Source organism: Paramormyrops kingsleyae, chromosome 18, assembly GCF_048594095.1.
Source record: "Paramormyrops kingsleyae isolate MSU_618 chromosome 18, PKINGS_0.4, whole genome shotgun sequence".
Classification (NCBI taxonomy): domain Eukaryota; kingdom Metazoa; phylum Chordata; class Actinopteri; order Osteoglossiformes; family Mormyridae; genus Paramormyrops; species Paramormyrops kingsleyae.
In genome coordinates, this window is record NC_132814.1 from 12938488 (window position 1) to 12961266 (window position 22779).

Consider the following 22779-nt stretch of genomic DNA (forward strand, 5'->3'; position numbering starts at 1 on the left):
GCTAGCCAGAATAGAGGCTGCAATATATGGTAAATATACAGCTATTTGAAAAGGTGTGATGTAATATTGCTTGGGACACTAGAGGTTCCATTTATTCCGAAAAATAAAAATATTTTGGTAACTCTCATCTATAATAAGTACCTAATGCATTAACACATACAATGTGTTATGCCTTTTTATAAATAGGTATGGCTGTTTTTACAATACTTTTTGAATGCATTATGAGGGTATCTATAACGCATTATACATGACTGCTTTAAGTTAAGTGTTACCAACATGATTTATATTTCTGCTCACTTCTCAAAACGATAAACAGTATAATTGACAGCATACGACATTGTTGAACATTTTACAGCCCTACATGACTGACCCAACACCAAAAGATCTACACTCTTCTGATGGGATAGCAAAACAGCGATGGTGGCTTCCGTGGACTTTGCTCTGGCAATTCTCGCTATTCTGAAAGACGAAACCTTCCTATAAATTATATGAAAAATCTTATAATAAATAAAGAGAATTAATGCTTCTTCACGTAAATACTGAAACAAACGATAGTGTTGAAAGAGGTGATTCTGCTCTTTTCATAATAAAGCGTAGTGTTTGATATATGAACAGAGTTTAAAATGACAGAGCTCCACCCGCTCCTCTCCACCGAGAGGCACACTCTCCTTCGCGCACCCCCTCCTTCCCGGCGCGGCGCAGCACGCAGGCGTGTCGGACGGTACTGCAGGCAGGGGGCGTCATCATGGCGGAGAGAAGCGCGTCGCCCTCGAAACGGCACAAGCTCCGGGCTGCGCCGCTATCTGGCTGACATCAGGAAGAAATCCTAAGCAGGAGAAGGACGCCGCTCCGTTCATCCAGTAAAATTCAGATTGTTCGCAAGCTGTACGCCGTCTTATGCTTCTTCTGCGGAACAGTGTGGATTTTATTAAAGAGGGGATTTTTCTCCATATAATTATTACAGAAAATTCTTTTTTATTTTTTACTTGATGCTTTTGCTTAGTCGGGGGTGATATAAAGCAGGTGAGATCGCGGCCGCTCCTTCCGATTTGGGTGGAAATGTCGAGCGAGAAGCCGGTTTCAGTACCGGGTTCGGTCTCGCTCTCGGACCGCGAACCACCTCCGGGACATGGGCAGCAAGTGGCTACGGGCTCTGTGACCGGGGACATGATGGTGTCCGGTTCGGGTTCGATGGTTCTGCCGGCCGGGGTGATCAACCCGTCGGTTCCGATCCGGAATATCAAGATGAAATTCGCCGTTCTCATCGGTCTGATCCAGGTCGGGGAGGTTAGCAACAGAGACATCGTCGAGACAGTCCTGAATCTGGTAAGGATGACACAACGTACCACAAATTACTTGATGATTTTTGTATGTTTGTGTTTTTCAACGAATTCCCTTGTGCTTTTAGAGGGTGCCGTTTCTATGGATATTTGTCGTTGTGGTAGCAGAAAACACAATTATTGCAGACGTGTTGCGATGCCTGTCCTTTCTACGTTATAGTGCCATGGTTTAGTTTCCTCGATACTTCCTTTGTTGACTGTATATTTAAGCAGAAGGCGCAGAAACGCAGGCAGAGCGCGACATTATGATGCTATAGCGGGATCGGAGGGCTATCATCAGGCGTCTTGGTGCCCCTGCCTTCCAGCCGCTGTTTATTTTGCGGGCAGCGCCGCGTTACTTTGTATCCCCTCGCGGCAGCGCTGACACGCGCCCGGGCGGATATCAAAGCGACCGCCGCTGGTGCGCCGTTATCTGCGGGTTTCAGCGGGCTGTAGTGGCGGACTTGCCGGTTTAACTTAACGGGTTCGGCTTCTCGCTCTCCCCGTCTCCCTTTAGCTAGCATGGTGCTCGGTGTCCGCGGGCACCGCCGGGGTTTATCTTAACAAAGGCTGAACCGCGATCGCCGTTTTGTCTCTGCTTGGGCCGTGTCTCGGGTTTATTTTTTGAATGTTATTTTCGTGCTTGCTTATTTTATTCTGGTCAGCGCAGCCTCGTTTCAGTGGCATTTTCCAAGGTGGCCTGGTGCCGGCCGTGAGAATAATGTCACCTGCTCCTTTGTGGATTCGTGCTCTCGCCTCTAGGTTTATAAACAATTTTTATTTAACATTTGACTGCCGTTGGCTGACAGGCCGGATTCGTCTCGCACCTGGGAGCCAGGTTCCTTGCGCCCAAAGAGGGTAGACAAAGATCACGCCTTTTAATATTGATGTCCGGGCGTATGAACGGCGACTTGGACATATGCAGGGGTAGGGAGATGGGATCGTAGTCAAAGCAGCCCCCCTTTCCTGCCCTGCTTAAGTGTATGTTCTCAGGATGTCGCTTTCATCATAGAAGCGGTAGCCAGGCGTGTTTCCAGCAGCCTACAGATGCTCCAAGGCCCGAAGGGAGACCTTACGTCATATTGCTTAAAACCACAAAACAATGACTATGCGCAGGTGATTCAATGGTGTTTTTACGAGATGTGCCTTTTATAGCATTTACCGGCTACGCTGTGACGGCGGTCCGGGCGGCATCGAGGCCGCGGAGCCCAGGAGCGGATCGTCGGTTAAGTTGAGCGGAAGTGCGCTCGATGCACCGGCCCGGCAGCGACGGGCGGCCCACGGCACACCGATATGTTATTCACATTTTGCAGAAACCGCCTGTACTGCTTTATCGACTGAGGCGAAAATAACCCCGGGGAATTATGCGGGGGAAAGACACGGACTGATAGACTAGCATTAATCAATAGTTTTAATGGTATGCGTACCAAATTAAACGGGAGGTGAAGCTGGGATGAAAATTCATATATTCCAAAACCACTTTTCAAAAAATCATTTTCGAAAGATTTTTGCTGTTTTACTCTAGAAGATAATGCCCAGCAAAAAACATATCTTTTGTTTTTATTTTCCTGCCTTTGTAAATATTAACCAGGCGGGACAAGTGTTTTAGTGGTAGTGTGTTAGCGTATCGCACATTATCTGTGAATAAGCTGTAACACTGCCCCCCAATTGATGACCCTCCCCCCTTGAGAGGTCACCAAGAGTAGTTGAGTAGTTGAAGGGAGATTCGCATGAGAGAGGAGAAGGAGGTCTTTGAATAGGAGCATGTGAAAAGGAGGAGTACTGGCAGGAGCTGGCCCAGGCACGGCCATGAAGTGGGCCGCTCTTTCATGGCTGTCCTCGCCGCCCATCTGACTCTGCTGGGATGGGAGGGCTATCAGACAGTAGAAATGTGTGGCCGGGCTGCTTCTGTCCCTCTCTCACACTGCATGTGAAGTCACCCTGTTTCCACCCGTGGTGTGAATGTCCACGTATGCACCCTGCGGTGTGACCCAAGGACATTCAGTACTGTGGAGAAAAACTCCATACATTTAGAACCACACAGGGTCCCTCAAGGACAGGTTCAGTCTGCTGGAAGAGAAGCAGCAGATTCGCCCATGCTGCTCTCCACAGCTGGTGGCCTTGGGGCTCGTAGTGCGATCGCAGTGCCGGGCTGGAAATGAATGAGGTGGAGCTGGTGCTGATCTACTTCATCCTTCTCCGGTCTACATGCTGACTAGTTTTTGCTGGTCTTAAGGTGTTTTTCTTTTGTAAGTAATTATAAGTTGTTAATGACCATATTTTCGGTCTCTGAGTGAGTCATGTGGATGATTAATTGTTATCTATCAAATGCAGGCAAATGTAAACATGCAGCACATCTGTAAACTCAAACTTCTCATGAACAACTTGATTCAAGAAATCTTGGGATTTATTCCTTGTTTTAAGGTTTGTTTGTCAGAGGAGGGGGATGTAACAAGCATTTTTTTGTATTACAAAGTTCTAGTGGCAGATTAGTATGTTGTGCCTCGAATGTGAGGCGCGAGTAGCAGAGGCCAGATTGTGTAATTAACGGTGACTCGTTTGTTTTTCAGACGTCCAGCTGACAAATAGGTTCACAAAAAGGCTTTTCAAAGCAGGAGGGCCTGCCTGTCTTGTGACTTTTAATGCGTGATGCCAGACTATAAATCCGGCCCGTGGATCCCCCTGGTGCTGAGGTGTCCTTCTGGCGTGGATAGCACTTTCCAGAGAATTGGCTGTCATGGTGATTCTGCCGCATGCACATGTGTTAGCTTGTTGTTAGCATGCACTGAATCCAAACCAGCTCTGTGCCTCTACCTCAATTTCAAATAATTTATCAGTTTGGTGGCTTACTGTAATGAATGTTGAAAACATTGCAATGGTAACTTTAAATTTTTTTTTATTTTTGCGCTGCTTTTGGTGGCATTACAGTGTTTTTCACCTTTTATTTGCCATCTACATAGCAAATTTAGCGAGATCAGCTTTTTCTTGCTGGTGTTATGCAAGCAAGTCATGACCCATGCGGTTTGTGTTGCATCGAGGCAGATTTGCAGCACCGCTGCTCCGGCAATTGCCGTGGCCGGCACTCGCTGCGATGACCCCTCCCTTGTTCTGCCAGTGGTCAGCTGACCGTGAAGCACGCGTCTGCCGGGGTGCCCAGCCACCTCCAATCACGGCGCCAAACCCAGTGGCCCCTGGGGGTAGCTGAACCTGACCCACTGGCGCCTCCCCTCTCCCGGAGCAACGTGCTGCTGTATCCATGGTAACGACGCCCTGGGATTTTCCTGCGAGCTTCCCATAGCACCAGCTGGTGCTTGCTCTGTTTTCCTGCTGTATCCGAGATGAAACTTAAAGAGGGTCTGGAAAAACAGGCCTGAGAGTGACTTGTTTCCTCCTTATTATTGTTTTGTTTGGCTTTTTTTGTGGGGGGAGACGTATACATTTGGCAGAGTGGAACCCGACCTCCCCCAAGACTGATACCTCAAAGATGTTGCCGCTTTGGGTGAGATGAGCAGCTTCTGTTCACCTGATTAGCCGTCCCCCAGCTGCATGTGTTACTGTTACCCTGGGGGGGGGGGCCGGCACAGCATGACCACAACCACAAGCACTGCCGCAGATGCTGTCAGAGCGCAAAAAACGATAACGTCACTACGTCAGATGGCTCTCCCAGAATGCATCAGCTGTGCGAAGGTCATGGTAACGCACAGTATTAAATAGAGAGAAGTAAGATGCACAGGGACACCTATTCTCAGCTTAGCAAACTGGGCAAAAGGTTGGGTGGTGAGAGCATATCTGGGTGGAGTGTATTCAAGATGGGAAAAGTACGATCCCGAAGGTATTCCAGAGAAATGCACGTTTTCCATAGCGACAGCGAGAGGCCCCCGTTCTGTGGTGGAGGAAAAAGAATGGGTTATTAATATTTATGTAACAGATGAAGAGCGGAGAAACATTTTCATTTAATCCTGATTTGGGTTTTTACCACAAGCCTGAATTGAAATAGATCACCATCCCTCTCGAGTACAATAGAGGTTCTTTAGATGTAAAAAGAAATTGTTCAATCCAGCTTTGATTACATTCTATTATTGCGCTTTCAGAATGATGATTCTTAAGGGTTTCCAGACCCTCTCAGGTGGTTTAGGTCGGATGTAGGTCCGTACTTTTGGTGGGAATTTTAGGGGGTGGGTCTCCCAGGCTGTTGGGGCAGGATGGGACTTTTTATTAGGTTTTTGGTTCTTTTCTGTGAAGCAGTTAGATCGGCTTACAGGAGAGAGCAGCTGGCCACTGCCGATTACCTGCGAGAAGAATAGAAGCGACGGTTGAGAGAAGAAAAAGGGTCGCGGTCAAGGGGGAAACGCAGCTGGTGTGTCGTCGCCGTCTCGAGCCGTGATTAATAGCTTCCCCCGTCGCATGTAATTGGATTACCACGAGAGGAACGTCGGAAGGAACCGTCTTCTCTCTTGTCTGTCGCAGATAGACCAGGACTGGCACGTAGACGTGGAGTGCCGCTCAAACACGTGGATCAGCATTGACTCCTAGAGAATCTGCCCATGTTACTGTCAATGTGAACTAAATGAAAACAGTTTCTTTTCATTTGTTAACTTCACTTTGGGGACAGTTTGATCCTTTTTGGTTGCAGGTTTTAATGCCTCTGTTTCTGCGAATAGCTCAGCCTTTTGTGTGAATTAAAAAAAAAAAAAAACATAAAACTTTATGGTTGTTGAGACTCTATATAAAAAGTCTCGTCTTTTGAAAGGCACCTTTCAAATCTAAAACATTGGCATGTATCTGGCTGCCAGTCATAGCCAGACTCGGCTGTCCAATATTAAAATTAAAGTATCTAGCTTTATAGCCCCCCCCCCCCCCAAAAAATATGAAAACAGTTCTGCTTTCATTTATTTTCAGCAGAAATTGGAGGAAAAAGCATTTAATTACAGAACTCTGTAAGAAACGCTTACATACACAAACGTGAGTGAACTTTTAAAATATCATTATCGGCGCAGTGAGGGACGTCAATATGAGGCCCTAGTATTGACGCTTAGGTCTTCCATATCCGTACCTTGAAGTAGTATAATTAGCTGTTACAGCCATAATTACTGGAATAACTGCTCCTGTAGGTCGCTTTGCTTTGTGTTTTTTTTTTTCTTGTCACCTCCAGTTGTGTTGTGGCCAGTAGCATTGTGATCTCACTGTTACATTGTACATTTACTGAGTCTACACACTGTGATCTATGCGATCTCGTTTTTACGCTGCGTTAGTGCTGCACTCTAACAGAGCATTAAAAATTGTTAATCCGTTGCATTTCGTAACCATAGCGATGATGAATTTTGCTGCGGAGCTTTTTTTTTTTTTGCGCTATTCCGCTGTAACATTCAGTTCTCCTTCTACTCTTGTTATTGTTACTTGTGTTACTGTGATATTTGCTATAGATGTTCAGCATAATGTCTTGTTACGCTGTTAAATTGCACCACTGCCCAATGGTCACAGGCCTTACAAATGTAACAGTATCACAGAAACTTTGCTGCTACTGGAAGGTTGAGGGGCCTTGATAAATTTCAAGCCCCCCACCCCCCCTTTCACCCACACAGGGTATTGGGCTTCTGTAAAGGCGCTGGGGGTGGCCAGGCTGCTTCCCCATCTCTCATTTCTCTGCTCGCACTTGCTGTTCTGTCATTTGAATATGTTCCCCTGAAGCAGGAACTGCACTGCGATGGTTTCATCCTGAATAATGCGGCAGCGCCAGCAGAGCCGTACGAGCCGTGGGTGGTGACCTCTGGGTGGTCGGAGCTCTTTCCCAGGCGAGGAGGGCGTGAGGCTGTGCCGTGTCGTTAAATGGGCGCCTGTCTGCTCTGCTCTGCACCTGAAACAGAATGGATGCCTGGGGGGAGGGGCTTGCTGTGAGCAGCTATTTAGGTGCTGGAAATATCTAATCTAAATAAAGACAAATGTGTCTTGAAAGTGGCCTGAATATCTTCCTTGTACAAATAAATTTATTTTATTTATTCACCCTGATTCTTGGTGAGGCAGTTTAGGGGCAAGGGCAGTGTTTTCTGTGGGATATCGCTGCACCGTCTATTTATACCAAAGCAGCAAATGAGAAAGGAGAAGGTGCTTGTCATTCATCTTGGGACCCAGTCACGTCGAAGGGTGGGCCTTTGCGTTGACGCCATGTCCCGCCTTCCTGGCTCTTACAGTGGCTGATCAGGGGAGTGTTGATATGAAAATCAAAGATTAGCCATCACAGACGCAGTTGAAGTTTGCGTGTGGGTGTCTCCTCTCATCACAGAGACTTCATTTTTAGGCCAGTCGTAAGTGCTCAGTCTGGAAAAAGCAGAGAAGAGATGGAGAGAGATGTCGTGGACCTCTTGGCGGTCTGTGGTTCAGCAGGTTAGAATGCTGTGTTAGTGATTGGAAGGTGCTGGTTAAATTCCCAGCATCAGCAAAGCAATTCCACCGTTGGGGCCCTTGAAGCAAGGTCCTTAACCCCAGTTGCTCTAGGGACTGGCTGACCCTGGTTACTCAATTCTACACCACTTAGGGTTTATGTCCCTGCTAAAGAAACAAACATCATGTCAGACTTTATTGAACCCAGAGAGGACGGTCTTGTACAGAACGCTAAACCACCTGAGAGAATCAGCCATGTAGCTGCTTCTGTAGGTCAGAAGAGTAAAACTCGGCCCCAATTAAAGGAAAGTTGGAATTTAGGACACCCATGGCTGACGTGTTCATACATTACCTCTGTTTGACAATAAGATGTTTGAGCGCCTGCGGTAAGTGATAAATGAAGCAAAGATCCTTTTTTTTTTTTTTACTTGTATGTTAAAGTCCCCATACTTTGACCCTCTGTAGAAACTTCTTTTGACTTTTGTCTTCAGCCCTTTGTTTTGACTCTGCTCATAGCTTTCCGGTCGTTGGGCTTCGTCCTATGATAGTGTCTTGGAGCCCCTGCGGCTGTGGATGCTGGTTTGGAGTATTCCTGGCGGTTTGGTTTGACCAGTGTTGGGTTCTGAACCTAGAGAGCTGGACCTTTGCGCGATAGATAACTGGTCTGCTTATCCTCTAGGTCAGGCCTTTTCAAACCTGTACCTCGATTCCAAATCCAGGCCTTGTTTTCAGTTCTCCCAGGTATAGTTAGTTTAATAGTTATTGATTTTGATTGGCCACAGAAGCTTCACACCTGACTCATGGATAAAGTAAGGCTGGGAAATCAGCAAGGCTCGGCCGTAGAAGACTGTGATTTGAACAGCCCTGCCTCAGGCAGCTGCGGGCGCACCCCTAAGAACAGTCTCACGGCCCCGTGAACCTCTGTTAACAAATTTTAGAAGTGGGTCACAGGAAGTGAAACGACACATGCAGCTCATGGCTCTTGGGTAGAGGACGTTCGAAAAGCGGATAAAATAAATTACATCCTGGAGTGAGACGGCTAGAGATGAGCGTCAGGCTGTCGGGTGACGAAATCGAAGGTGATACAAAATCCTAACCTGACCCCATTTTTTTTTAACAATATTACTTTTTTCCCTGTTTCTTTACAACACCTCAGGAAAGAGGAGAAATGTAATGAGATGGCGTTTTATTATATATTTTGTTAGCCGTATCTGTTCTCGTTAAAGGGAGAACAGAGTGGGGTCGAGGTGCCATATCTTCAAGGTCGGACTTTTCTGCTGCATTTTAAAAATGAGGTTTGGATCTGTTCCATCCACCCCCTCCAAACCTACCCCCCCTCCCTTTGGCATGCATGCTTAGATTAGCTGTGCTGCTTTGGCTAACAGAAGAGCACACATACCTCTGTGTAAGCAAAAAAAACAAAAAACAAGACTAACACACAAAAAACACCGTTTCCATTTACCGTTGTCCCTGTCCTTTACGATTCTTGTGAGATTCTTGTGAGGCTTTTGTTTTGTCTGTAGTGTGTTCAACCTTGTTTATTTCACCATCACCTTATCATCTTTATTTTTTTTTGATGATAATAAAATATTATAAATATTGTAGTTCTTCAGTGTGCCAGGCTGTGTCCATGCTTGGTCTGATGGTTTGTTTACCTCATTGTCTACAGTTCTGAGGGATTTGCTGTTGGCCCTGCTGGGACTGACTCAGACCTCTGCAGTGGGAAAACATTCTTTCATCATTCTTGTTCTTTCCGGCCAAAAAAGTCCAGTAAATCTCAACTTTGCACCCCAGAACAGAAATTTATCCCAAATTTTGAGCTCTGTCATCCATTTTGATTGGTTGAAGCCAAACGGTTTGATTTCTTTGCATTATAAGAGTAATGTGGGGCCCTTGCATACAGAGACTTCCAGAAACATCCATCCGTGGCTTTAGTGCAACCTGTCAACCTTTGATCTAGCGTGGAGAGGCTCTGCGTTTCCTTCAGAAGAGGGTGAGAGGGTTAGTGCTTCTTGGAAAGTTGTCCGAATGCTCTGTCTCTGAGTCATTGATTAATTTATTAATTTGTGCCGCATGAGCTGATGCGCCTGACTGGGTGCATGCATGCTAGCGCGCATGTCTGGGGTGTAATGACCACAGTCCCTCATTAATTATTAATGAGCACTTTCTGGAGAACCAATGTTCCCCAACCGTTGGGCGGGTTCAGAGCAGTCTTTGGTGGCACCCCATGGGGAAGGGAAATAGGTGAACCAGAGGAGATGTAAACAAAGGAGTTACAGTGGAGGAGAAGCCTGCATAGGTATCTCTAGAGCTCTAAACCGGTGGAGAGCAGAGGGAGGCGCGTAGGGATGAAGGGGCAGTTAGGCAGGTGGTTAGATTGGGGTTGGGGTGCTGGGGGGGGGGCAGCTTGGTCTTTGGGGATAGGAGCCTGCTACTGTTTTCTAGCCTAAGTGTTAGTCATGCTGAAGGGGGCAAACATGTCTGATACCGTCAGCTGGATGGAGATGGGCGTCTTAATGCTCGTGGGATGATGTTCTTGGGTGCCGGGCTGTACGATAAAGGAAAAAAAAAATTGTGATATTTGAAATATTTACAATTAATATTGTGATATCTATTAAAAAAATAATTGAAATTTGTCCAAAATAAGTTCTGTTTTAACTACAATTTGTTATCCACCAACAGAATCCGTCAAATTAGCTGTTTGGAGAGCGCATGCAGAACTCGTGCTAACTTAGTGGAAGTAAACTTTAAACTGATTTTTTTTTTTTTTTAAACATACTAGATAAACTTTCTAAATTTTGTTTGCTATGACAGAGTCAGGGGGAGGTGGAGGGACATGGGTACCATTACAAATTCAGGGGGCCCAAAATCCCCCCTGTTCGGCAAAATCAACTGAGCAACTGAAAGGCCAGGGATCTCCACCTATTCCCCTGGACAGAATTGGGTAATCTGCCCAATGAGCGAGCTTCCTCCCACAGATCGCATCTCTTAATCCCCTCCCCCACCCCTTCTCATTCCCAGGGTAATCTGCCCAATGAGCGAGCTTCCTCCGACAGATCGCATCTCTTAATCCCCTCCCCCACCCCTTCTCATTCCCAGGGTAATCTGCCCAATGAGCGAGCTTCCTCCGACAGATCACATCTTAATCCCCTCCCCCGTCCCTCACCATTCCCATATTCTGCCGATGACTCTACCCATCGTTACTGAGCTGTCATATCGTGACATTCACGACGTACATCTCATTGGCAGTAAACACGGTTAGCTGGACATGTTTGAATGTATAATAGTTACATAGTTTCAAGGACATTGATATCAGTGTATGTGTATATTTATGTCTTATGTGTGGTTTTGAAACGGTCCCTCCCACACATTTGGTTTGCACATATCCCCTGCTTGTGATGTGACAATTACATGTGCAGCTCTAGCATATGCTTGTCTAAATGAAATGTCTTTGGTAGTGGGATCCAACCTTTGCTTGAGACCTTCTGCTTGAGTGGAAGCCCACCCTTCTCCCCTAGCAGCCACGTTAAGCCTCTGTTCTGCGCGGACATGTGGCATGTAGTTTCCTTCTCCAGCCTTGTCTCTCCACATAACTTGCCGCCTCCTCCCTTTTCATTTATTTCTCCCACCTACTCTCTGTGGCTGGATCGTGTGATGAGCTGTCATGTGACATATGTGGGTCATGTGACGCCCTGGCAGTCGGCTCAGTGCAGCGCTGGGAACATGCAGCCGTCTCCCTAACCCTTAGTCTGTTCCACCTCCAGATCCAACCCTCCCAGTTCACTCCTGGTGAATGCACGTCGTCCTCCCTGCCTCACAGGTATTATTTAAATTCATCGCTGCCCCACTTTCGTAGACCTTCTGGCTGCTTGTCGGTGGCCACGAGGGGTGCGGGGAAACCAGACCACGGGATTTCTACTTCGGAGGGTGTACCACAGATCCTTGTGGATCTGCTTTACCTGCATCCAGATGCTTTTAAGAAACCTAGGCTGCACCAGAAGGGTGTCCTTTAGTAGGTATCGGTGGTGTGTTAACAGACGCTGTTTATCTGACATGGGGCTAATCTCCCTAAAATCTGAAGAACGCCAGTCTCGGTTCCACCCCCCCCCCACAATCCGAAACCGGTGTGCTGAAAAAAGATTGTCAGACATTGAGTGTTTTTTTTTTCTCCTTAATGGGACCCAATGTTGTGGGAGGATGTTCATTTGGAAATCGCATCAGGATGGATTAAGGTGAGTTATGGTGGATCCTGATATGCTGAGCGGAGATGCCTCTGCAGTGGCCTGTGTCAGGCTGTGCGACCGTGGGAGGATGGGCCTGCGGAGAACGCGAAAGGCTGTGGCAGAAGATGAGAGAGAGAGAGAGCCAAGAATGAGAACTATGTGGGCTAAGACTCACAGCCAGTTTAAGCATTGATGTTTGTTTACCATTATCACATGTTGCTATTGTGATGTTATACATACCTTTCACGCAGACAGTATATATGTTGCATTTTTGGCACTCTAAGCACCGGCCCATGGGTTAAAGAAGAAAGATATTAGGTGAGATGCCACGCCTGTAGCATGCAGTTTTGCTACTTTGTACAATCAATGTAGAAATCTGTTTTTGGGCTTGAAAGTGTAAGTCAGGTAAATGGGTGTCCCGTTTAATTAATCGACGGTGGTTAAAAAAAACTGTAACTGCAATACCAATTCAGTAAATGTAACCGACTTTTTTCAGGTGGCTGTGTATTTATTGTAAGGTCCATTCTACAAATGTGATCATTTAGTAAAGTGCTCCCATTTTTCTTCCTTTAATGATTCTCAGGAAATAAACCAGTTCTTTTTAGTGTTCTGGCTGAATTCCTGGTTTAGCATTCTTGGGAGGAGATTTCTGGCAGTATATTTTATTAATGTGTTCAGTGAATGTTAATACAGAAGGAATGTAGTAGGAAATATTCAGAAGGATATAATCATATGTTGCAGTACTGGCCTCCAGCCTCCAGAGGAGCTGTAAGAAATCACCTGCATACTGCTTATTCAGAGGCTGTACTGTTTTGAGAGTGTAGCCCCTTTCCATCTGAGCCAAGACCTTGTTTCAGGGCACCATGCCATTGGTCTAATCAGCTTAAGCAGATTAGGGGGAAACTTGAAATTCCAAATCGGGGACAAATAAGCAGTTTATTAGTTGAATGGGTAATCTGTGGTAGATAAGTTAGAAACCAAGGTAGACAGTGTTTGTGCCTGGGTGCTGATGTGCTTTATGTAACAGTGCTGCTGTTTCCCAGTGTTTCTTTTATTTTACCCACTTTCTGGCAGTATTTATAACCAACCTCACAGAACACCTGTGCGTTTGTAAAGTGGTCTACAAAGGAACTATGTAATAGACAAACATAGAGTCAGGAAGTCAGTGTATGTTTGGGGAGGTGTCACCAAGCCTGCAATGTGATGTGTATGTTTAGGGGTTGAGTCGCCAGGCCTGCAATGTGATGTGTATGTTTATGGGTTGAGTCGCCAGGCCTGCAATGCGATGTGTATGTTTAGGGGTTGAGTCGCCAGGCCTGCAATGCGATGTGTATGTTTAGGGGTTGAGTCGCCAGGCCTGCAATGCGATGTGTATGTTTAGGGGTTGAGTCGGCAGGCCTGCAATGCGATGTGTATGTTTAGGGGTTGAGTCGCCAGGTCTGCAATGCGATGTGCATGTTTAGGGGTTGAGTCGCCAGGCCTGCAATGCGATGTGTATGTTTAGGGGTTGAGTCGCCAGGCCTGCAATGCGATGTGTATGTTTGGGGGTTGATTCGCCAGGCCTGCAATGTGATGTGTATGTTTAGGGGTTGAGTCGCCAGGCCTGCAATGTGATGTGTATGTTTGGGGGTTGAGTAGCCAGGCCTGCAATGTGATGTGTATGTTTAGGGGTTGAGTCGCCAGGCCTGCAATGCGATGTGTATGTTTGGAGGTGGAGTCGCCAGGCCTGCAATGTGATGTGTATGTTTGGAGGTGGAGTCGCCAGGCCTGCAATGCGATGTGTATGTTTGGAGGTGGAGTCGCCGGGCCTGCAATGCGATGTGTATGTTTGGAGGTGGAGTCGCCAGGCCTGCAATGCGATGTGTATGTTTGGAGGTGGAGTCGCCGGGCCTGCAATGCGATGTGTATGTTTGGAGGTGGAGTCGCCGGGCCTGCAATGCGATGTGTATGTTTGGAGGTGGAGTCGCTGGGCCTGCAATGCGATGTGTTTGTTTGGAGGTGGAGTCGCTGGGCTTGGCATGTGATGCAGGGCAGGCTTAAGTGGGCGGGGCTGGAGCAACTAAAGCCTCACTTTGTACTTCAGTTCTGTGGGATTTAACTTGTGCCTGTCAGCATGTGTGATCTGCAGAACAAAAACCAAAGGATACCAGATAGATCCAGGCTGGGGCAGGGGGCTGGTGAAGTTCACACATTTGTGTTGAGTGCCATGGTTTCAGGTTCTCAGGTTGTTCAACTTGGGCTAAATTGAGTTGTGGGGGCGTACATGAGGACTCGACTGTAGGTCTGACAGTGGAGGGAGGAGTTATTCCACACCCCCCTCATCCCACCCCACGATTCTTAGTGCTCTGAGTTTATGCCAGTTCTCAATGCTCAAAATGCTTTTTGCCGGTGATTCACTGCAGCCTTTCTGTACTGAGAAAAAAGCCGGGGGTGAGATTAAAATATACACACTGTGTCCCACTATGTTTTGGTGAGAGCAGGCTTTAGTGCAGCGGGGCAGGCTGAGTTCTTAATGTCATCTGAGATCCGGGTCCTTGAGTAGAAAACGGCAAAGCAGAATCCAGCAGTCTAGTTGTGCTTGAAGGCACCACTGGGCCTCACTTGCAGTGTGAGCACAGCCAGCAGGTGGTGCAGTGGTTAAGACAGTTGCCACTGGATTGCTGTCTAGGGGCTTTGGGCTAGGATAATACAAAGCAATTTGAGACAATGTAATGTTGTGAAAATGCGCTATATAGATGAAATTGAATTGCATTAAACTGAATCAATGACGCTCAGCCCAATGGGGTCAGATAAAAAAAAAAGAAAATACAGTGGTACCTCGGGTCTCGAACTCACTAGAACTCGAATTTCTTGAAAGTCGAACAAACCAGTTTGACCTAGAACTCGATCTGAATATCAGAAGTCGAACCGTGAACGCTGACCTAATATAAATTGTACGCGCCAGGAAATGAGTCATACTACAATGCAATTCTTACTTGAATGCCTTCTTCACAGACTGGACAATTAACCAAATAAAGCAGTGCAACATTACAGTAACTAACAATAAATAAACCACTAACTTACGTGTACTATTAGAGCATTTATATAATTTATTTAAACTTTATTTTACCAGGTAAATTAACTGAAAACCAGTTCTCACTGCTTTACGTGATATTCGGGAGAAATAGCAGATTACGCATCAGAACTGCCTGGGATACAAATGTCATGCATGTAACTAAACTCTTCAGCCAATAAGAGCAAAGGTTCTTTATCGTTTTGGAAGCCATTAAGAAAAAAATGCTCTTGTTTTATCCTGTTCATTTTCTGTTTAAATGCTAAAAAAAAAAAAAAACATATTTAGGTGTAATTTTGGGGGCCGGGAACCAATTAATTGGTTTTCCATTATTTCTTATGGGAAAAATTCGGTCAGAACTCGAACTTTTTAGGATTCGATCCGGAGTTCGGAACGGATTAAGTTTGAGAACCGAGGTACCACTATATTATGTTTTGATGAATATGTGTTAGATTTAGCAGGAAAGGAAGCTGTGGGTCAGTAAGACTGGTTTAAAATGTTATGGCTGAGTGTGTGTGGATATGCACCTGTAGGTAATTGGGGGCTGTACGTAGGAGATGGAAGCCAGACAAAATATGGCTTTGAAATCCATGGTGGCTGGGATTATCATGCTCTGTCAGTTCCTGACTGGTCTAACACACTCCCTGCAGGTTAATTCAGTGGTACCAAACCCAGCTGTCAGCTCCCCTCCCCCACTCAGCCCACAATATTGCTATACTGTACCACCTGCACACCTGAGCCGGGAAATTAACCAGGCGTGATAATTAGTTGACTAACAAAATTTGCTGTCTTGTTTGTTTGGACAGAGCAAAAAGCTTGGGGTGAAGTTTGGGATGAGAACTACGGGACTTATTTATTAGTCCCCATTAGATTAAACCAGTGCTTGTGGGAGTTTTACTTTACAAAAATGGTCTGGGGGCAGAAGGAAAACTGATTGGCTCAGAGCGATAACCAATCAGATTCTAGAGGAGGTGGGTGGAAGCAACTAGAGGAGGCGGGACCAAGACATCTGATTGGTTGGTCTTGCCTGCTCTAGCTGCTTGGATCCACCTCCTCTACAGTCTGATTATGTATCTCTCTGAACCTCAGAACATTTTTGTGTAAGTAAAACTCCTATGAGTTAAACGAGTAAGTGATTGACGGTGCTGGCAATCCCGCCCACCTCGTTTCTCCCTTCAGTATTGCAGAGTCTGGGGGAGGAGCAACACACACAGCACTACACACACGCACACACATGTGGTGTCCCTCAAAATAGCCCCAATCCATAATGGGGCACTGGCATCAAGCGTGTAATATTGAATTATGTATGTCTACAGGTCTGCCGCCTTATAAATGGAAGAATATAAATGGGTTGATTTTATGTTTAGGGGATGATGAATAAAAGATTTGATTTGATAATGAAATGCACTGTGGTATTCCCCAGGGGCAAGTATTTCCTCCCATAATGCACCTCTGTACAGGACCAGCTCAGGGCCTGCCCATTCTGAAGGGCTGTGCCGGTCAGCATATGAGGCGACCGAGGCAGTCGCCTAGGGCGGCATCTTTGAGAGGGCACTGCATTAGCAAGCGGGTGACGCTTACCGAAGACTTCACATGGGCTTCAACTGGCACTGCAGGAGGGAGACACATTTTTTGTGCTTCATTAATATGATTGAAATGCCTGAGTGCAAGCAGCTATATCACTGAGCAAAAAATGGCTTTTAAAAAATGGATAGTTATTTAAGGCCTTCTTATCTGTCCATAAGCCTTAGATAAGACATACCTGGATGAATTGGTTTTTCCACTGGTTTAACTAGCAAGCACATTTAATGCTGCATATCCGCTAGTACTGCCCCCCCCCCCCCCCCCTCCCCGGTGTAACCCCCACTGCGAATTCAGCAAGGGGGAATTCTGGAAGCTTCCAGCACCTCCAGCAGGGGGATGTTGATGTTGTTGTGCATGGAGGGGGTGTGTGAGAGAGGGTTTTCCGGCCCTTGCTATCGGTGCCGAGTGGATCTTTGGTTTTAATCACTTAATGTACTGCGCTGCTACTGATCCAGTGGGCGAGAGCGCCTCCGCCCCTGCGTCTCGCTGAAAATAATTCCCTCCTTTAAACAGTTTTTCTCACCCTAACTCTCCGAGACTGGCTCATTTCCACCGGTCATCTCTCACTCTTTGCCCTGGAGGGGAGGGGTTTGCGATTGGCTCTCCTGACTGCGGTGTCCCGGGAAATCTCCTTTTTTTTTTTTTTTACATGGAAATTTACAGGAGGGGGGTTATGGGGGAGGGCTTGCGTAATTACTAGCCCTTCCCAGTGTTCAGTTACTTTAATTAAGATGCAGCAGATTTAAACTCCAAGCTTGCATCCTGGAACATGGTGGTACTTTATGGAGGAGGATGACCTGGAACTTGATGCCCTGCCAGCAGGGGGCGTGACTGTACCTGAATGCGAACCGGGGGCGGTGAGGCTGGAGATAGAGCTTTGTTAACCCTTATTTTTGTGGTTCCGTCGTACGACCTGCATCCTGGATCCGTTTTTCCTTTACAGCAGAAGCTAAACTCCCTGGTTCCCGTTATCGGCTGCCTGCCAGTCCAGCAGCAACAGGAATAGGATCCCTGGGGTGGTTTCTGCCCCCTGCCGCCCCGAGTAAATGGAAAGTGAATTTGACGTGGGCAAGTTTAGGTGTGCCCACTGTGCCCGAGTTGGAAATCCCCACTTTTCGAGCAGCAGAGTGACAGAATGATAGACATCACCGACAACTTAAATAGTTGTTTGTGATGGGGGGGGGGTACTGCTATTGCAATAAGGTGTGATACGTAACCTGAATTTCTACCGTAAAATATCCAGCAGTATTAAATGGTAAAAAAAAAGTCACTTATGCTGAAAGCCGGTAACAATAGCCGTAATGATGATAATCTTCCCTCGCCCTCGTGAAGCATGCGTGCGCAAACTGAGCACACGGCCAATCTATGTGCACCACCATTTGGTGCGTTCTGTGAGCCTGTGACGATTAGCGGTGGGGAGAGCACAATGGAAATGGTCTTTTGTTTTCAAAAACTGATTAACACCTCGAGGTGCTCTTGAGGTTTGCGAAATGGCTTGGCATCGCCAATCCCACACCTGACGTTTTCCTTTAAATCTGTACTGCTCCTCTTCTTCTTCCCCTGCTTCTGGCTATGCCTTCTGCTCTCTAAAGGTTAATGTAATCCATCTTTAACAACGCCGGCGTCCTCCTGCTCTGCGGAGGGGGTGGGTGGGGGATGAGGGTATTCTGGTTGGAGAAGGCAACACACCACACAGAAGGAAGGGAGTGAGGGGGGTGACAGGAGGAAGACTAAGATGGTGCTGAGAGCTGCAGTGGTTTTCCTGGAATCATCAGCAGCTGACGGTGGTGGGGAGGGGGATTTTCTGCAAATATTGATCTGCGATAACGGATGGACGGCACAAGGCGTAGCTAAGGAGTTGGACCTTTGTTCCCACAGGGAGACCTGCTCTTCCAATTAGCCAAACATGTGGCTAAAATCCAGCCGTTTGAATGGTTGAAAGTAGCGAGAAAATAATTGGCTCATTTCTATTACAGGATGTTGTGATAATTCCTAGAATTAGCAGGCCGTGCCTTTTTCGGCGAGTGCCGGGAAAAAGCTCAGAAAAAACGCCGCTCAGGATTTGTCGGGGGATGGCGTCTGTTGTGGTTCCACACTCTGATATTCACACCTAGCTTTTCGAGCAGGGAGTTTTCTGAGACACTGTTTTCCTGACCTGCTTGGTGTGGCATGGGGAATACTCAGTCTTGTTCCATGGGGGGATGCAAACAATTCAGCTCAGAATATGACATCATCTTTCCAAACAAGGCAGCATCACTGCTTAGCAACCAGGCAGCAGTTTAGTTTTGCATTATCGATTGTGAAGTGAGGTAATCGCTCATGGCAGGAGTTTTATTATTATTATTACTATTACTATTATTATTATTATTATTATTATTATTATTAGTTCATTACTTATTTTTCATAAACACCAAGAACAAAGGTATTTTCTCATTGAGAACTTGTGGTTCTGTAGCTCAAACATACCCATCTCTCTGCCTGTGTGTTTATTTATTTATGTTTGTTTTATTACCCGTTTGCAATTTCCAAAACTGCTCTGACACACGCACACGCACGCTATACATGCCTAAGTATAAATTGTGGCTTGCTTGTCTGCATGTCCACAGCTGGTGAGGATAGAATATTGATTGTGAACACACTGAATTCATACTGCCCATTCGGTGCCATTAGGAGCAAACAATGGAATCCATTTGTCTTTCTCTGTAAAAGGCATTTATATATCACTGTTAAGTTCATTGATCGGTACACTGTTGGTCTGAACTGTTTCTCTATTTAATTGCATTAATTGCTCAGTTGTTTAGAATAGAGTATTAATTGTATTAATGTGTCATCGATTTTAAACAAAATTAAAAGTTGTGCCTATTTCTCAAAGTTGACGTGTTAATGAGGGTGGATTTTACTTTACAGTGAGGATTTTTTTTTGTGCAATATAGTAGGGTGTCATAATAGAGAAGTTAAAAAGGATGCATGTGCATGTTTCTGTATATAAAGGGGGTTTAGGCCGTAAGACCTTCCTAGCAGGCTACTTGAGTTGGCCCGTCTTTGTTGTCCGCAGAATTTGCCTCCTGTGTTGATCTCTATGCAGGTTCTCCTTCAACAGACACATAACGGGCTGGTTGTCGATATTGCCAATGGGAGCCAGCTATCTTTGTAGAAGGGCCAATGGGATTGCTTGTTTTTGACATATGAGGGTTTGAAGGCATTGTGAACGAGCTGCATATGAAAGTCACCCCCGTGCCCATGGTCTCATTCAGAGTGAAGCATTACTCAACCAGAAAGCATTTCCTTTTACTGAGATTACAGCCTCGCTGTAGCCTGGGGTTGTACCTTTGTTAAAAAGGATTCTTCTTCTTAGTGAATTTTGGAAAGCAAGAACAATTGTTTGCGCAAACCAGAATTTTCATGTTAGTCATAGACAGGCTGCTATGGGATGGGGGGGGGGTACAGCTGCAACATTTGCCTAAAGAAGGATTTCTATGATGTATCCATTTTGTACCCTGCCTAGTATTTGTGTTTTCTTTCTCATTCCTAAAGTTGTGGGAAGCCCCAAGCTCCTCATGTAGACTTAACTGCCTGGTCGCAGTTCGCATTGTCTGTATGAAAATGGCCTCTCTTAAATTATCCAAGATACCCATAGACTGCAGGCTTTACGTAACCACACATTAATACACTAAAGTGATTGCCTTCAGCCTCAGTGAGCAAGAGAGTGTCAATAGGGGTCTTTTAAAGTACAACACAATTGGTTCTGTTACCCCTGATTAATATCAGGGAGCTGAACACAATCCTGTACTATTTTTGACTTGGCACAGTAAATTGTACAAAGATGGGCTGTTGTTTACTGGTAGAAGAACTTCAACAGAATGAGTGTTTGCTGAGCACTAGGTAGCCAATAATCGCTCTGTTTATGTGGAACCTGTGCCCTACATATAACGAGCAGGAGCCTAATTCCACAAATCTGCTGAATTGCCACATTCTATATTCCTGTTTGTTTCTGTTAACTAGAGAAGAAAGATGAAATCCTGTGGGATTGAGGAAAGCGTTTATTTGAAGAATGATCTTGAGATGGGGTCAGTCAGTGGCGGGGCTAACGGGCTGGGGGCCTGGCAGGGGCAGCCAAGAGCTGCTTTCGGTGCCTGAGATGCCAATCTAGTTGACAGGAGCTTGTGTCTGGAAGTAAGAGCAGCAGAGATGACCTTGACCTCTGGCTGTGTGCGGTAGAGAGAGCCAGAGTGTTGGGGCCTGAAACTGCAAGCGTTGGGGCCTTCGGCACTGTCAGTGACGTAGAGTTAGGCTATAGCCAGAGAGATAGAACCTCGGTTTACAGCTTCAGGTCTGTGGAATTTCTTCAAAGTGTGTTATTGTCAACATTGTGGTTGCAAAATGGAACACGGGGGCAGGAGAAGATTTATAATGAAGCTATTTGGTATTTAATCGTGATCAAAAGGAAGCTCGCATACTAACCAATGCCAACATTCCTTTGCTGAGTTTCTACCCCAGTCTCTTCTCAGCCTTCAGTTTTTTTGTGCTCCTAACTTCGTAACTTATCAGAAATGATTCTGGTTGCCAGGCAACGATCAGGGGAACCACTCCCCCCACACATCCTACCAGATGGCCTTTATCCGCCTTGGACTGGACCCTTTGTTGGGGTTTGGTAGGGAAAGAGGCTTTGTGTCCTTGCCCATATCGCACATTTCTCACATTCTTGTTTCAGTATCATCTTTTACAGTTGGGTAAATTCCCACTGCCAGGTTAATACATACAGAATTGTAACTGATGGTTACAATATGCTGTTCACTTGTGTAATTTTACCCATTGATACAAAATACCCTATTTATAAGTTATGCACACATAAGACTAATCAAGTAATCAAAATGAACACTGATTACCAATATTGATACTAATTAATAATACCAATTAAGTTTTTAACTTGCATTGATCAATTTTAAAATCACTTCCACAACAAATCTGGTGTGTTTTCAAAACATTGCTCTGAATCTTACTTGTTTATGCCACCAGTTTTAGGGAAAGCAATGAACACATTGGATTGACTACATAAAGAAAGTTGCCACTTCTGGCATTTTATAAGTGACTGGGTGGGGAAGAATTGTGTATTGAGCAGTGGTAACAAACTCGAGGTCAATGGCTCACTTCATACGTGAGGTCACATGACCGTGATGCACGGAGAGCAGATCTGGAAAATCCTGCCGGTTGAAAGTAACATTCTGGCTTAGCTTCTAGCTCCAAGCAAACTGCAGTCCATGTGATACTATGAATGACCCTGTTTCAGGAGGAATGGAGTTGGCTCTTAATCAGTGAACATTTTGGCAGCAGTCTGTTTGACAGTTAATGAGAGTTGTGACTCCGTCAGGCTGACCTGCAGCTGCATGCTTCACGGCTCCTTGGGGCTCGACTGGGTAGCCCCTGCTTTAAATGCTCTTGCATTATGTTAAGTTTCTGCTAAATGGCCATGAGTTGCTGTTATGGGGCAACCCCGTGTGACATGCTGCCTACACAGAGGACATGGTCCCTTTATTAGAAACAAGCACGAGCCGTCAGTCACGGAGGGAGCTGGTGAATCTTTTTATAATCATGAACAGGGGATATTGGTCAAAGTTTTGTTCCACCCCCAAAATGCTGATTTATTTATTTTTTTTCCCCTTTCATGGGAAACCAATAGGAGTAATTGTGGGTGGGGAGCTGGCAGACGCAAACATTAACTTTCATAAACATTTCTTGGAATTAAAATGTTAATCTGGCACTAAATTGTTTAGAACGTTTGCTGAAATCATCAACCTTTGTTCCTCAGGAAGCAGATATAAAGATCTCCCTTTAATAAAAAGAAAAATATTTGGATCATCTTTGCCTTTCCTGACCCAGTGCTTATTCCTAATGGTGTTACAGGCAGTATTTTGATGAGATGTCACGTCTCCACTCCCACCAGCCCTGAATGAACTGTGAGGGGTTAAATGACTCCACTCTGTGGGACTATACGAGTCAGCACTTTTCCTGGCCTTATAGTGATGTCCCTGAATACTCACTGAAAGCCTGGCTCCTTATCATAACCAGTCAGACTGTAGAAGGCAATATCGAGTCTAGCAGGCAATATCTGTCAAATCCCAGAAAACAGAGGGCAGTAGTTGACTTTGTTTTTGTCTGGATTTGTCTTGTTTATTAGTACTTTCCTTGCATATGTTGTACACAGCTGTGTGTATCTGCTGTTAAA

The 22779-nt window shown here is 45.7% G+C and overlaps 1 protein-coding gene across 9 annotated transcripts in view; it reads left to right on the forward strand.

The window, feature by feature from the left end:
- The first annotated feature begins 1059 nt into the window (after positions 1–1059).
- The window catches only part of nbeaa (neurobeachin a), a 174111-nt gene continuing 152391 nt past the window's right edge, over positions 1060–22779 (forward strand). For all 9 annotated transcript variants that reach the window (XM_072702183.1, XM_072702177.1, XM_072702179.1 and 6 more), the window contains exon 1: positions 1060–1326. In XM_072702183.1, coding sequence (XP_072558284.1) covers positions 1060–1326 — 267 coding nt within the window. The remainder of the gene's footprint in view (positions 1327–22779) is intronic.